This window comes from Hippopotamus amphibius, chromosome 9 (assembly GCF_030028045.1).
Source record: "Hippopotamus amphibius kiboko isolate mHipAmp2 chromosome 9, mHipAmp2.hap2, whole genome shotgun sequence".
Classification (NCBI taxonomy): domain Eukaryota; kingdom Metazoa; phylum Chordata; class Mammalia; order Artiodactyla; family Hippopotamidae; genus Hippopotamus; species Hippopotamus amphibius.
The window spans coordinates 138,915,668-138,928,152 of record NC_080194.1 but is presented as its reverse complement, the minus strand read 5'-3'; the positions used below and the strand labels follow the sequence as shown (position 1 = coordinate 138,928,152).

The 12,485-nt window shown below is 44.0% G+C and overlaps 1 protein-coding gene across 4 annotated transcripts in view; it reads right to left on the bottom strand.

Moving 5' to 3' along the window:
* BAIAP2L1 (BAR/IMD domain containing adaptor protein 2 like 1) overlaps positions 1–11,936 on the bottom strand; it is an 88,027-nt gene extending 76,091 nt beyond the window's left edge. The window contains exon 1 of one of the 4 annotated variants that reach the window (XM_057747978.1): positions 11,594–11,936. In XM_057747978.1, the coding sequence (XP_057603961.1) occupies positions 11,594–11,644 (51 nt within the window). In that variant the 5' untranslated portion in view covers positions 11,645–11,936. Of the gene's footprint in view, positions 1–9,433; positions 9,559–11,593 lie in introns of those variants that run through there. The other 3 variants (XM_057747980.1, XM_057747981.1, XM_057747979.1) reach the window with 3 other exon arrangements.
* Between the last annotated feature and the right edge of the window lie 549 nt (positions 11,937–12,485).

The window sequence follows — 12,485 nt, the reverse complement described above, 5'->3', positions numbered from 1 at the left end:
GGATATTGTAAACAGTGCTGCAATAAACATGATGGTACAAGTTTCTTTTGGGATTATGGTTTTCTTTGGGTATATGCCCAGGAGTGGGATGACTGGATCATATGGTAGTTCTATTTGTAGTTTTTGAAGGAACCTCCAAATTGTTTTCCATAGTGGCTGTACTAACTTACAGTCCCACCAACAGTGCAGGAGAGTTCCCTTTTCTCCACACCCTCTCCAACATTTGTGGTTTCCAGACTTTGTGATGATGGCCATTCTGATTGGTGTGAGGTGATACCTCATCGTGGCTTTGACTTGCATTTCTCTGATGATGAGTGATGTTGAGCATCTTTTCATGTGTTTGTTGGCCATCTGTATGTCTTCTTTGGAGAAATGTCTATTTAGGTCTTCTGCCCATTTGTGGATTGGGTTATTTGCTTTTTTGGTATGAAGCTGCATGAGCTGCTTGTATATTTTGGAGGTTAATCCTTTGTCCATTGTTTCATAGGCAATTATTTTTTCCCATTCTGAGGGTTGCCTTTTAGTCTTGTTTATGGTTTCTTTTGCTGTGCAAAAGCTTTTAAGTTTCATGAGGTCCCATTCGTTTATTCTTGATTTTATTTCCACGATTCTAGGAGGTGGGTCAAAAAGGATGTTGCTTTGATGTATGTCAAAGAGTGTTCTGCCTATGTTTTCCTCTAGGAGTTTTATCGTGTCTGGCCTTACATGTAGGTCTTTAATCCATTTGGAGTTTATTTTTGTGTATGGTGTTAGGAAGTGTTCTAATTTCATTCTTTTACATGTTGCTGTCCAATTTTCCCAGCACCACTTATTGAAGAGGCTGTCTTTTTTCCATTGTATACTCGTGCCTCCTTTGTCAAAGATAAGGTGCCCATATGTGTTTGGGCTTACTTCTGAGTTCTCTATTCTATTCCATTGATCTTCCTTTCTATTTTTGTGCCAGTACCATACTGTCTTGATCACTATGGCCTTGTAGTATAGTTTGAAGTCAGGAAGCCTGATTCCACCAACTCCATTTTTCCTTCTCAAGATTGCTTTGGCTATTCGGGGTCTTTTGCGTTTCCATACAAATCGTAAGATTTCTTGCTCTAGTTCTGTGAAAAATGCCATTGGTAATTTGATCGGGATTGCATTGAATCTGTAAATTGCTTTGGGTAGTACAGTCATTTTCACGATGTTGATTCTTCCAATCCAGGAACATGGTATGTCCCTCCATCTGTTTGTGTCATCTTTGATTTCTTTCATCAATATCTTAAAGTTTTCTGCATACAGATCTTTTGCCTCCTTAGGCAGGTTTATTCCTAGGTATTTGATTCTTTTTGTTGCAATGGTGAATGGGAGAGTTTCCTTAATTTCTCTTTCTGCTCTTCCGTTGTTAGTGTATAGGAATGCAAGAGATTTCTGGGCATTAATTTTGTATCCTGCTACTTTACTAAACTCATCAATGAGTGCTAGCAGTTTTCTGGTAGAGTCTTTAGGGTTTTCTATATATAACATCATGTCATCTGCAAAGAGTGACAATTTTACTTCTTCTTTTCCAATTTGGATTCCTTTAATTTCTTTTTCTTCTCTGATTGGCAAGCAATGAATTTATGGGAAAGAATGTCTTGTGTGCTCAGTTGTGTTTAGAAAGTCCCCCGAGTATGTAACAAGCACAGTAGGAACTTTACCAGATCAAAGTACAGTTGACTCTCAAACAATGAGGGATGGGATGCCCATCTTCCCCACAGTTGAAAATCTGAGTATAGTTGGCCCTCCATAACCACAGATTCAATCAATGTGATGGTGCAGTACTACAGTATTTACTATTGAGAAAAATCCAAGTGTAAGTGGACCTGTGCAAATTCAAACCCGCGTTGTTCAAGGGTCAGCAGTAAATTGCTGATTTCATATAGCTAGTGACATTCCTTCTTTTAGTTCACTAGTTCTTTCCAAACACTCTTACATAATACCTGGAATAATTCTAATGAATTTCCCTCAATCAGATCCCGTGAGATAGGTCATTCTGCTTTGCATTAAAATCCCAGCCCCCTTGCAATCTGAGAAACACTTTTCAAAAACCCAAAATAATGTCAAAATAGTTCAAGTTTGTTAAATATAGTTCCAATACCAGTAAGGGGAATCAAAACTTCTAACATTTTTGTTTTGTTTTCATCTACTTCTCTCACACAGCCAACTTTCCAAAGACGTCTTACAAACTACCTAAGAAACTCCTCTTGAACTTAACCTGCTCATACATCACTCTTTTCTTCCTTTCTTCTGATACTGGGACAAAGCAAACAAAGTCCGAACGGAACTGGTAAAGGCAAGACAACACCTCTGGTACTGGGGAGGTGGGGGGCGGGGAAGGAGCAAGGAAGCATAATTGATGATCCAGGCAGGCCAAGCTGGAGGGAAAAGGATGGCATTGTTGCCCTGTCATAAACTATAAACTCAAGAAAAGCATAGGCTGTTTCTTCTCCAGGGTGGCTCCCAGTGGTGACCACAGTGCTTGGCACAGCCTGGCGTACAAGAAGAGAGCTGCAGAAGGAATGAATGTACGTGGGAAGCTTAGCATCCCTAACGGATGCTCAGAACATGGTAGCTGTGACTGTTAGTGCAACTTCAGTCCCAATGGCCACGGAGCAGGTGAGGATTTAGTTACGACTGTGTGATAAGCATACACCTTCCATACTTATTCAACAAATATTTCTGAGTTCTAACTACGCCGTCAGCACAATGAGGGATTTCAAAAAATCCTCAAGCAGTGTACAGATCATCGACTGAGAGAAAAATTTGTGCCAAAAATATTAACACTATTCTTTTACCTGCCTATGTGTCAGTCACTCTACTAGATGCTGAGGATAAGCAGTAAACAAAAACAGATGAAAATCAATGCCTGTAGGGTGCTTACAGTCTAGCAGACACAAGCTACTACTGCTCGCAGCCAACACACTGTCCTAAGAGTTTTCATGTATTATTATGTTTAATCTTCAGAACAACCAGATGAGGTGGGTGCTATCCTCACCCTTATTCACAGATGTGAAAATTGAAGGCAAGGTCAAATGGAGGAATACGGTATAATCAAGTACATACAAGAATCTGGGGTAACACAAAGGATGGATCAGTTTGCTGAAGAAGTCTGTCTCAGGGGCAAAACAGGTGGACTGGAGTATCATGTAACAATAGTGTTTTGCATGTTTCAAGTGTTTACACACTTAGAAATATATCGTACTACCAGACATAGTTACGTCCGGTACCTCGAGGTGCTCCAAGTGTAAGATGAAAACCATAAAATAAATACACCATTTGGTCAATTAAAACCATTAAAGTTTTATTTTTTAAATTGCAGCACTTAAATATAAGGGATTATCATTGTGATTTTGCTGATTCTCTTCTGTCACTTGAGTTTTTGTGGCCAGAAATGGATTGGTCTGTTAGCTTAGGTCTCAGGCATCTGAATCTGATGGGTGATCAGCATTGTCCCTGGTCCTCCTCCCCTGCCCCGGACTGGGGCTTCCCTCCTCCTAACTCAGGAGGGGGCTGCTCTGTCTGGAAGGCCAAAGGGAGCACGGAGGGGGGCTAGTAGCTGGACTCATCATCTGAGAACTGTCCTGACCCCCACCCCAGTCTTCTTCATGTTTATTATAGGCCGTATGTTCTCATCATCTGAGCTTTTATCCCTTCTTACTTTGGCAGGTTGTTACTACCACTTTTGTACCTTCTCTGGTCCTTCTTACAGCTTTTGTACTGCTCAAGGATACAGCTGCACCTCGAAGGGGATCAGCTGCTTGCAAGATCAGGAATAAGACTTTGAAAAGACAGTTGGAAGAACTAGAATTTGGTTCTCAGTTTTGTTGAATTTTTTTTCTGTTGCATTCACAGTCTCAGTTTAGTAGAAGTTAACAATGTACAAATAAAAATTAAGAGAAAATGGTAAGATTTTAAATTAGGTTTATCCTTAGAAGGTTAATTTGCAAAACAGTAGAGAGTGGCACATGTTAGGTTAGTTTTTTAAACTTTTCACCCATTAAAATGGAATAGACATCAATTTCTAGGGGTTTTTTTTTAGCTTAAATATTATAAAAGTAATCCAGTCACATAAAATGTAAACACTCTAGGATGTAGAGTGTAAGTAAGAAGTAAAATCCCCCTCCCCCTGCCCTAGAGTTAGCCACCACTATCCTCCAATATTTTTAGTGAAAGAATTGCTACTGTTTAGGGATTTTTACCTTCAAAGTACCCTATAAATAAAACCAGTTAAAGCAACGAACCCAAGAACATCTTCACCCACTTGCTGATCTCCCTCAGGACACAGCTGTAGAAGGCCCTGAGCAATCCCTTACATCTCTGAGGGGTGCTTATTTACTTTGCTCCCTGGACTGAGAACACATTCTGGTAATATTTTTCATTTATTTTGGAACGAGAGAGACAGCAACATTTTATCTCATTTACACAAGTCTCACCTTTATCCACAAAGATTTGAGTTACAACCAGAACACAGTCCTTAAAATAATGATAAACCAGAAAGACAGACTCAAGGTCTGGAAAACATAAAGAGAAGTATAAAATCAAGGCTGAGGAAAGTAAGAACAGAAGTATACAGGCCTCAAGGGCCACAGCACTGTAATTACTCTGGACACATCTACAAGTACAAAGTTTATAGGGGAAATTACACCTGGTAGTGCTATACATGAAATCTCAGGTGTTCTCCCAACCAATGTCCACAAGCTACTCTATGTTATAGGTATATATGTTTTACTACTTTTTTTTTTAAACCCTCTATAGGTTATAATAAAAAAAATAAAGGAAGCAGTTTTAAAAGACCTACTTAATTGGTTGCACATTCTCATGCAATCAGATTACAGCATAATTTGGGGCATGTTTTCTGGAGGGCATTTTGCAATGTATAGCAAAACTGCTTTACTATGTTGACTACCCTCTGACCCACAACTCCTGCTGGGGATTTTGCTTAAGGAAAAGATGCCAGATTTGTGCAAAGCTTTACCTGCAATAATGTTCACTGCAGTACTTTAACAGCAAAGTATTGGCAATGATCTTACATCCGGGAAGAGAGGAGTATACCAATAAATCCTGATGAAGACTAGAGAGCCATCAAAACGATGAAGCGCACAGTGCTGACGGACATGGGGAGAGGTGCTGGGAAAATACCAGAAGGTGCCACAATACGAGTTAGCAGTGTGGGATTCTGGGTGACTTTCATGTTCAGTGGAAATATCCCTAGAAATTTTGGAAATTCTCTGGTATCAGAAAAATTTAACAGTTTTAAAGAGCCTCTGAGATTAAAACCAATATACACATGTAAATAAAACATAAATGACTATGGGAAATGCTGAAAGTGTAATTTGGGGGACTTGTTCTCAAGCATGTACAATGCAAGTGGGGAGAAGACCTAAATAAAAATAACATTTCCTTTAGAAAGTACGAGTCTTGAAGCCTCTTGATTCAACTGTAACTCACTGAAACATTTTTTAAAAACTAGTTTATTGTGCCTGTAACAGTAAAGCAGGTACGTTTTCAAGAAAAGTCACACAAAAAGAAAGGGAAAGATACTTTAATACTCCATTAACAAGAAAATTCAAGTAACCATAACCCTGCACCCACCCCCAGCAGTCTAGTTCGTTTAATTATGGCTCATCTATGCCCCCCAAATCTCTTGCACTAGAAAAGCTTTTGGGGGATGAACTGGGAGATTGGGATTGACATATATACACTAATATGTATAACACAGATATCTAGTAAAAACCTGCTGTATAGCACAGGGAAGTCTACTTCGCTGCACAGTAGAAACTAACGCGACATTGTAAAACAACTATACCCCAATTAAAAAAAAAAAAAACCTTTTGATGTGCTCAGCTATGATAGTTTGAGAGTCTAATAAACTTAAATTTATGTTTTACTCTACTGAACACCACCACCAATGCCTCTCTCAGCCCCGGCCCCTAGGTCCTTATTCTGTCTTTGCACATTAAGAAGAGTTACCCAGGGAGATCAGGCTCCCGGTGAGGTTGCAGATATCCAACCAGCAAGCCTGGGGCAAACTGTTTGGTTTTGAACTTAAAATTTTTATTTTTGCATACATCCATCAGAGTGCCCAAAACTAAAAAGAAGGAAAATACCAACTGCTGGCGAGGATGCAGGGCGACCAAGCGGAACTCTCTCATACACTTCAGGTGGGAAGGCAAACTGATGCGACCACTTTGGAAAACTGCTTGGCAGTTTCTGCCAAAGCTAAATACTTAAATGCCTTATAATCCAGGAAATCCACTCCTCCATATATGTACCCAAGAGAAATGAGGGCCTATGCTCACCAGACACGTACCATTCATAATATCCTGGAGTAGTCTGAAAACAATCCAAATGCCCCTCAAAGCAGAATAAACTGTGATCTATTCACACCTTGGATACTACACAGCAAAAAGAATGACTAACTACAGCTACCACAATGATACGGATGAAGCAAACAAACACACTGGGTGAAAGAAGGCAGACAAAATAAGCCAACTAATCAGCACTGTTAGAAGTTAGGAGAGTGGTTATCTTGGAGGGGGTACAGTGACTGGCAGAGGGCACAAGAGGGACTTTGGGGGGCTGGCTGGTCATGGTCTAACTTCTTGATCTGAGTGCTGGGTACACTCATGGGTTCAGTTTGTGATAATTTAGTGAGCTATACTTGTCTAAGCAAACCTTTCGGTATGTATATTAAAGTTCAATAAAAAGTTTTAGAAATAAGAATGGATAAACAACACGGTCCTACCGTATCCTGTGATAAACCGTAATGGAAAAGGATTTTAAAAAGAATGTACATATATGTAACGGAACTGCTTTGCTGTACAGCAGAAATTAACAAAATGTAAATCAACTATACTTGAATAAAAATTAAAAATAAAAGTTTTAGAAGTAAAAAAAATATAAACAGTATTTGCAAATGTTAACATTAAGCTAAGTGAATATTTGTGCTGCTTTTATAATGATTTTTACTTTTGAACTGCAGAATAAATAGCTGCGTGGAATGTTGGGGGAAAAAAATCCAACTGGTTGTAACTGCACACACATTAGGTTTCCCCTGCAGGTGTGCCTGCACCTCATTACAACAGAAGTGGAAGGCAAGAATTAATGCCCAGTCCTGGAATAATGTCACAAATGCAAACTCAAAAGCAACCTGAAACTTGTGAATGGTGTCCCAAGTCCAAGTGGCCCCAGCCTTCATAACAAAGGATGCTGCTCTGTCTGCTTAGCAATGTTATCGTAGTTCTAAGGGCTCTTTCCAATCAAAAAAAATGTTATGACAGGAAAAGACATTCGTTGTTTGGCTTTGTGTTTTCATTTTACCAGACCAAAAGCTACAGTACTGGGCTATGCAGTTTAATATTTGATACCTGGCACCCCTTTCTGCTGCTCCCTGGCACCTGATTCTTACAATCCCCTTTTTTTGTCATCATGGAGCCAAGAGCAAGTTGTCTGGATTTCTGCAAATCCCGTTTTATCTTCAGCATACTTGAAGAAAGTAGTGTTACGGGAACACATGAAGATATCAAGCAGCCTACATAGCAACAGCAATAAACAAACAGCAGTTGAAAGCTTCCCAAGCTAGACCTATATGCCATAGTCCACACTGGAAGCCAACCAGGCAGGACTTTCACTTACACATCCCCACCTAAACCCAAGTAGAGAAAATAAACCACCACGACACAAACAAAACCTAGCACACAAGCTAGACTGCTCGCTTCACCCAGTGAAAGAACAAAAGTACCTCATTCTCTTATTTCAGGAAGCTTCATTCAAATCATGCCAATGATGACGATGGCAGAAACTCTGGGTGACATCTTAGATGACCAAAGTATGAAAATATATTTGGTTTGTGCATTTGCTGGCCACTACAAATTCCTAGACAAAAAGAGGAGGGGTGGAGGCTGGCAGGGGGATTGGCATGTGGGTTCTGGTCTCTCAGACTTTGGGCCTCGCTTTCTGGATGGTTAACAAACAAGATCCACCTCCACCTAGAGGGCTGAGGTACACTTAGAATGAAACAGTGTCAAGGGAGTCAGAGGGGAGCCTGGCACAGGACAGGTGCTAACTAAATTAATTATTCTTTTATTCAACAAATATGTACACCTACTAGGTGCCAGGAACTGTTCCAACTGCTAAGAACACAACCAAACAAAGCTCTCTCCTTTGGGAGCTCACATTCTAGTTAGAGCAGGAACAGAGATAAACACACATGATAAATAAATATATACTATATACTAAGGTCATAAGCACTATGGGGGGGGGGGAGGGTAAAGTAGCCTTAGGTGGGCTTGAGAGATGGATGGCGTTGTCTGGGATTTGAAAGCTGTTTGAGAGGGACTCTGAGAAAGTGACATTTAAACAAAGACCTCTGTGTCCCTTTCCCCATCACTGCTGCTTCAACAAGATTAATGTAGGGATGACATCACATCCAGCTGTCCTCAACTTCCTAAGACCAATAGTTCTAAGGTTGTGGTTACCTTTTGTGTGTGTGTGTGTGGTTCCTTTTAATTAAGGGGTTTTTTTGAACTTCACTTCTCCCTCATACCACTAAAGCATGTACTCATCAGAAAACCGTGCAAAACCACAAGCAAGGTGCTGAGGGGAAATTATGGGCATAGTATAGGCTGAAGTGTGGGGAGGGAGAGGGATCTTTGGCTTAATTCTAATTAGCAACAGTGACACTACCTGACATTTTGGGGCTTACTATCATGTCATTTGTTTGTGAAGCCATAAAATACACATCCTCCTGGGATTTAGCATGGCTCTCCAGTAATCATTTGTCTAGGTATACATTTTAGAAAACTCAGCAAATGTTTAAATAAATATTTAAAGATATTTGATACTGCATACAGAGGATCACAGTACTTCATAATCCCCTTTTTCTAAAGAATTTATTCCTTTATTTCAAAGTCAGAGAAATTTGAGTGTTAAAAAAAAATCTAAAACCCATACAAGTCATAAAATCTCATTTGCAGGTGGCTTTTGTAAACGCACCTGGTTAGGCTGCGTTTCTATTAGTAAAATGTTCTAGTTTGCCAGGTAACATAAAGGAGATCTCTTTTCCAGGTTCATCAACACTGTTGGGTGATTTTTACCATATTAAACTTAAATTGTTTTCAACTTTAATAGTGGTGGGGGGATGGGGTGGGGGAGGAAGAACCCAAAGAGGAGGTAATGAAAAGATGCTGCTGAGCTTTCAATCAGATCTGCAAACTTAAAATTTCACTGTGCATTTCCATCATGGATAAAGCATGAGCTAGCAGCACTCACTTCATAGATTATACATAAACTTGTGGTCTGGAGCTGTAAATCATTACCCCACCATCCCAACCTAAACATGACCCCAAAACGTTAATGAGGAAATGATGATTTAAGTCAGTCAATAAACATCTGTGAGCTTTTAGTATGTTTTAAGAAACACCTGGGAGGAAACTTCCCTGGTGGCGCAGTGGATAGGAGTCTGCCTGCCAATGCAGGGCACACGTGTTCGATCCCTGGTCCGTGAAGACTGCCGCGGAGCAACTGGGCTTGTGCGCCACAACTACTAAGCCAGCACTCTAGGGCCCATGAGCCACAACTACAAAAAAAAAAAAAAAAGACACCTGGGAATGTTAAAGCAATAAGGCATGAGTCTGATATTCAGTGTCTTATAGCCTTTCAAAATCCGAAAATGATTTACAATGTTTTATGTCTATAAATACATATAACCAACCAGGAAATCCACACTTTTCCTCCTGCCTCAATTCTCTGGATAATGTGACACTGACATTTGTGGGACTGTAATTCACTTGAGTACAGCCCGTCCACTGTGTCACCACTAAAAGTGAAAGTCAGGAAGAACTGGGAGAAAAAGCAGAGAAGAGTGACTTCAGGATTGCATGCCTGAGTTGATATCTCACCTCAGATTGGAAAGATATATGTGCCTGTGTCTTTGGAGGCAGAAGGAGAGCAACTCCACTCAAATTTGCAATGATCTGCATTCCTCAATAATGTACAGTTTTACTGTCCTTAACTGACAGTCATCAGAGTAGCCACTACTCCCAAGTCCAAGAGTAAAAATGTTATATTTACACACTTTGTCAACACACCCCACTTCCTACTCCACCATGTTCAGGATCTTTTAAATATTACACAATCTCAACGCAAAGATAAAACTTTAACATCCAAGTTCCTGGGATTTCTAAAAACTGCCCTCTTTTAAGGAAACATGAGTAAGGAACAGGTTTTGGTTACAGTTACTTACTGAGCCCCAAAATGCTGTGACAACTGCATCTACTGTATCTATGCAGTATAATCCACAATGTGACAGTATTTGTGTATTCAGATGAACGGAATCAATCTTTTGAACCTCAAAGGATTATGAACCTATTTTCATGCTTTTATTTTTATCCCACAAGTCAATTAATTCTGATTTCAGGAATTCACTCAGACCTTGCAAACCTAGAAACTAAATTTTAGGGTTTAAAAAAAAAATCTATAAAAATGACCCAACTGTGGGTCTTAAAAATGGCTACAAATGAATTTCGAGAACTTGGGTTCCAGGAGCCTAAGCCGAATTAAAACAAACGTTGTTTTGTATTCTATTAATAGCAGATGATTAAACACATATCTGATTTCAACTGGAATTCATTTATAAGTCCTTCAACTTACTAAACTGGCCACTAATCCTAAGTTTATGTCTGTTTCTGGAAACTTTCTCTCGTAATAAGTGCAAGTTAAGAGAATGGCCATCAACGCATTCCTTAAGGTTAGGTCAATTTTATTCAGACCTCGGGCGTTCTTTCACTCCCATAACCTCACAAAAACATCGATGTCTAAGAGCCAAGCTGAACTTAAAGCTGTGTGAGACAGGGTCTCGGAGAGAGCGAGTTTCAAGCCTAGTGAAGTCCCGGGGCCGGGCGCGCCCCCCGGAGGCCCCCGCGCCGAGCCCCGCTCACCTGGCGCTTGTTAATTACCTGGGAGTTTCCCCCTGCATTCTCAGAGGAAACCCGAGCTCGCCTCTCTGCTCTCCCAGAGCTTTAGCGCCGCAGCCACGCCGGCGCGGGCACCGACCCCAAGGAGAAGGAGGGGAGGAGGACGCGCCCCAGGGGCGGCACAGGACCCCCCCCCACGCCCCCCACAGACTTTTGGTTGTGAAATGTGTAATTTGTTGGGCGTCTCCCGCGCCGGGACGGGAGAGGCGGGGAGGGGAGGAGGTGGGGGAGATAAAGGAGGGGGAGGGGAGGACATTCCCGCGTAAAGTCCCCTCCTCACCCCGAAGGTGAAAAATCCCGACCGTCCCCCGCGGCGAGGACTGCGGGCCGCCGACGGGGCTTCCCCGGCCTCCAACCCCGAACCCCGGCGCCCCCGGCGTCCCAGACCTACCCCCGCATCCCCAGCCTCGAACCTCGGCGCCCCCACGGTCCCGGTCTCCTCGCCCCCCGAACCCCGGCGCCCCCACGGTCCCGGTCTCCTCGCCCCCCGAACCTCGGCGCCCCCACAGTCCCGGTCTCCTCGCCTCCTGAACCCTGGCGCCCCCACAATCCCCGGGTCCCCCGAACCCCGAAGCCCCAGGGTCTCGGGCCGCCCCGGGCCCGCTTACCCGGTAGGTGCTCTCCGTGAGCCGGTTCACCTCCTCCGGCCCCCGCGACATGGCTGCAGCCGCCGGGCGGGCGAGCGCGGGAGGACGCGGCCGGGCCTCGGGGCCGCCCGACGCTGGGCGGCGGGAGCGCCGGGGCGCGGCTGAGGGGCCCTCGAGGGTCAGCCGCCTCCACAGCCGGCGGCCGGGCACAGCAGGCGCGCGCCTCCGCGGCCGAAACGTCAAAACTTGAAGAGCTACCGCCGCCGCCGCGGCCGCGGTCGAGAAGCTGAGGAGACGCGACCGGACGCCGCCGGAGCGAGCAGGGCGGGCCCGGTGACCCCACCTGAGGCGGGCGGGGCGGCCGCGAGGCGGGGCGGCCGGGTGGGCGGGGAGACCCACCTGAGGAGGCCGGGCTGCGGGGAGGGGGCGGGCCGAGCCATGGTGGGCGGGGCAATGCCTTCCTGTGGGAGGGGCATAGGCTCGAGGGACCTAGCGGACAGGGCAGCCCCCTTGAGGCGGTGGGTGGGCGGGGGGAAGGTGAGCTGGGCCGAGCGGGCGGAGCGTCCCCACCTGAGGCGCGCTGGGCGGCTGGGACGCTGGGGCCCCGACCCTGGTGAGGAGTCCTTAGCTCGCGAGGCTCTTCTGCTTGGAGCCCGCACCGAAGGCCGTTAGGCCTCTGTGGTCCTAGAGCCCTCTAGTGCCCCAGCAGTGCTGGCGACGGAGGCCCTCACACCCACACCACGGGCGATACCCCCCAGCTGCCTTTTGGGGACTCGGGAAGAGGGTGTCACGTGCCCCAGTTGAATTGATTTCCCTGCTTGACCCCTTCCTGCGCACCCGTGACGCTGACCTCAAAGATCTGAGGGACCCCAGGACAGAGGTTCTCATAGGTGGAGGAAAGGGGCTGCCACTT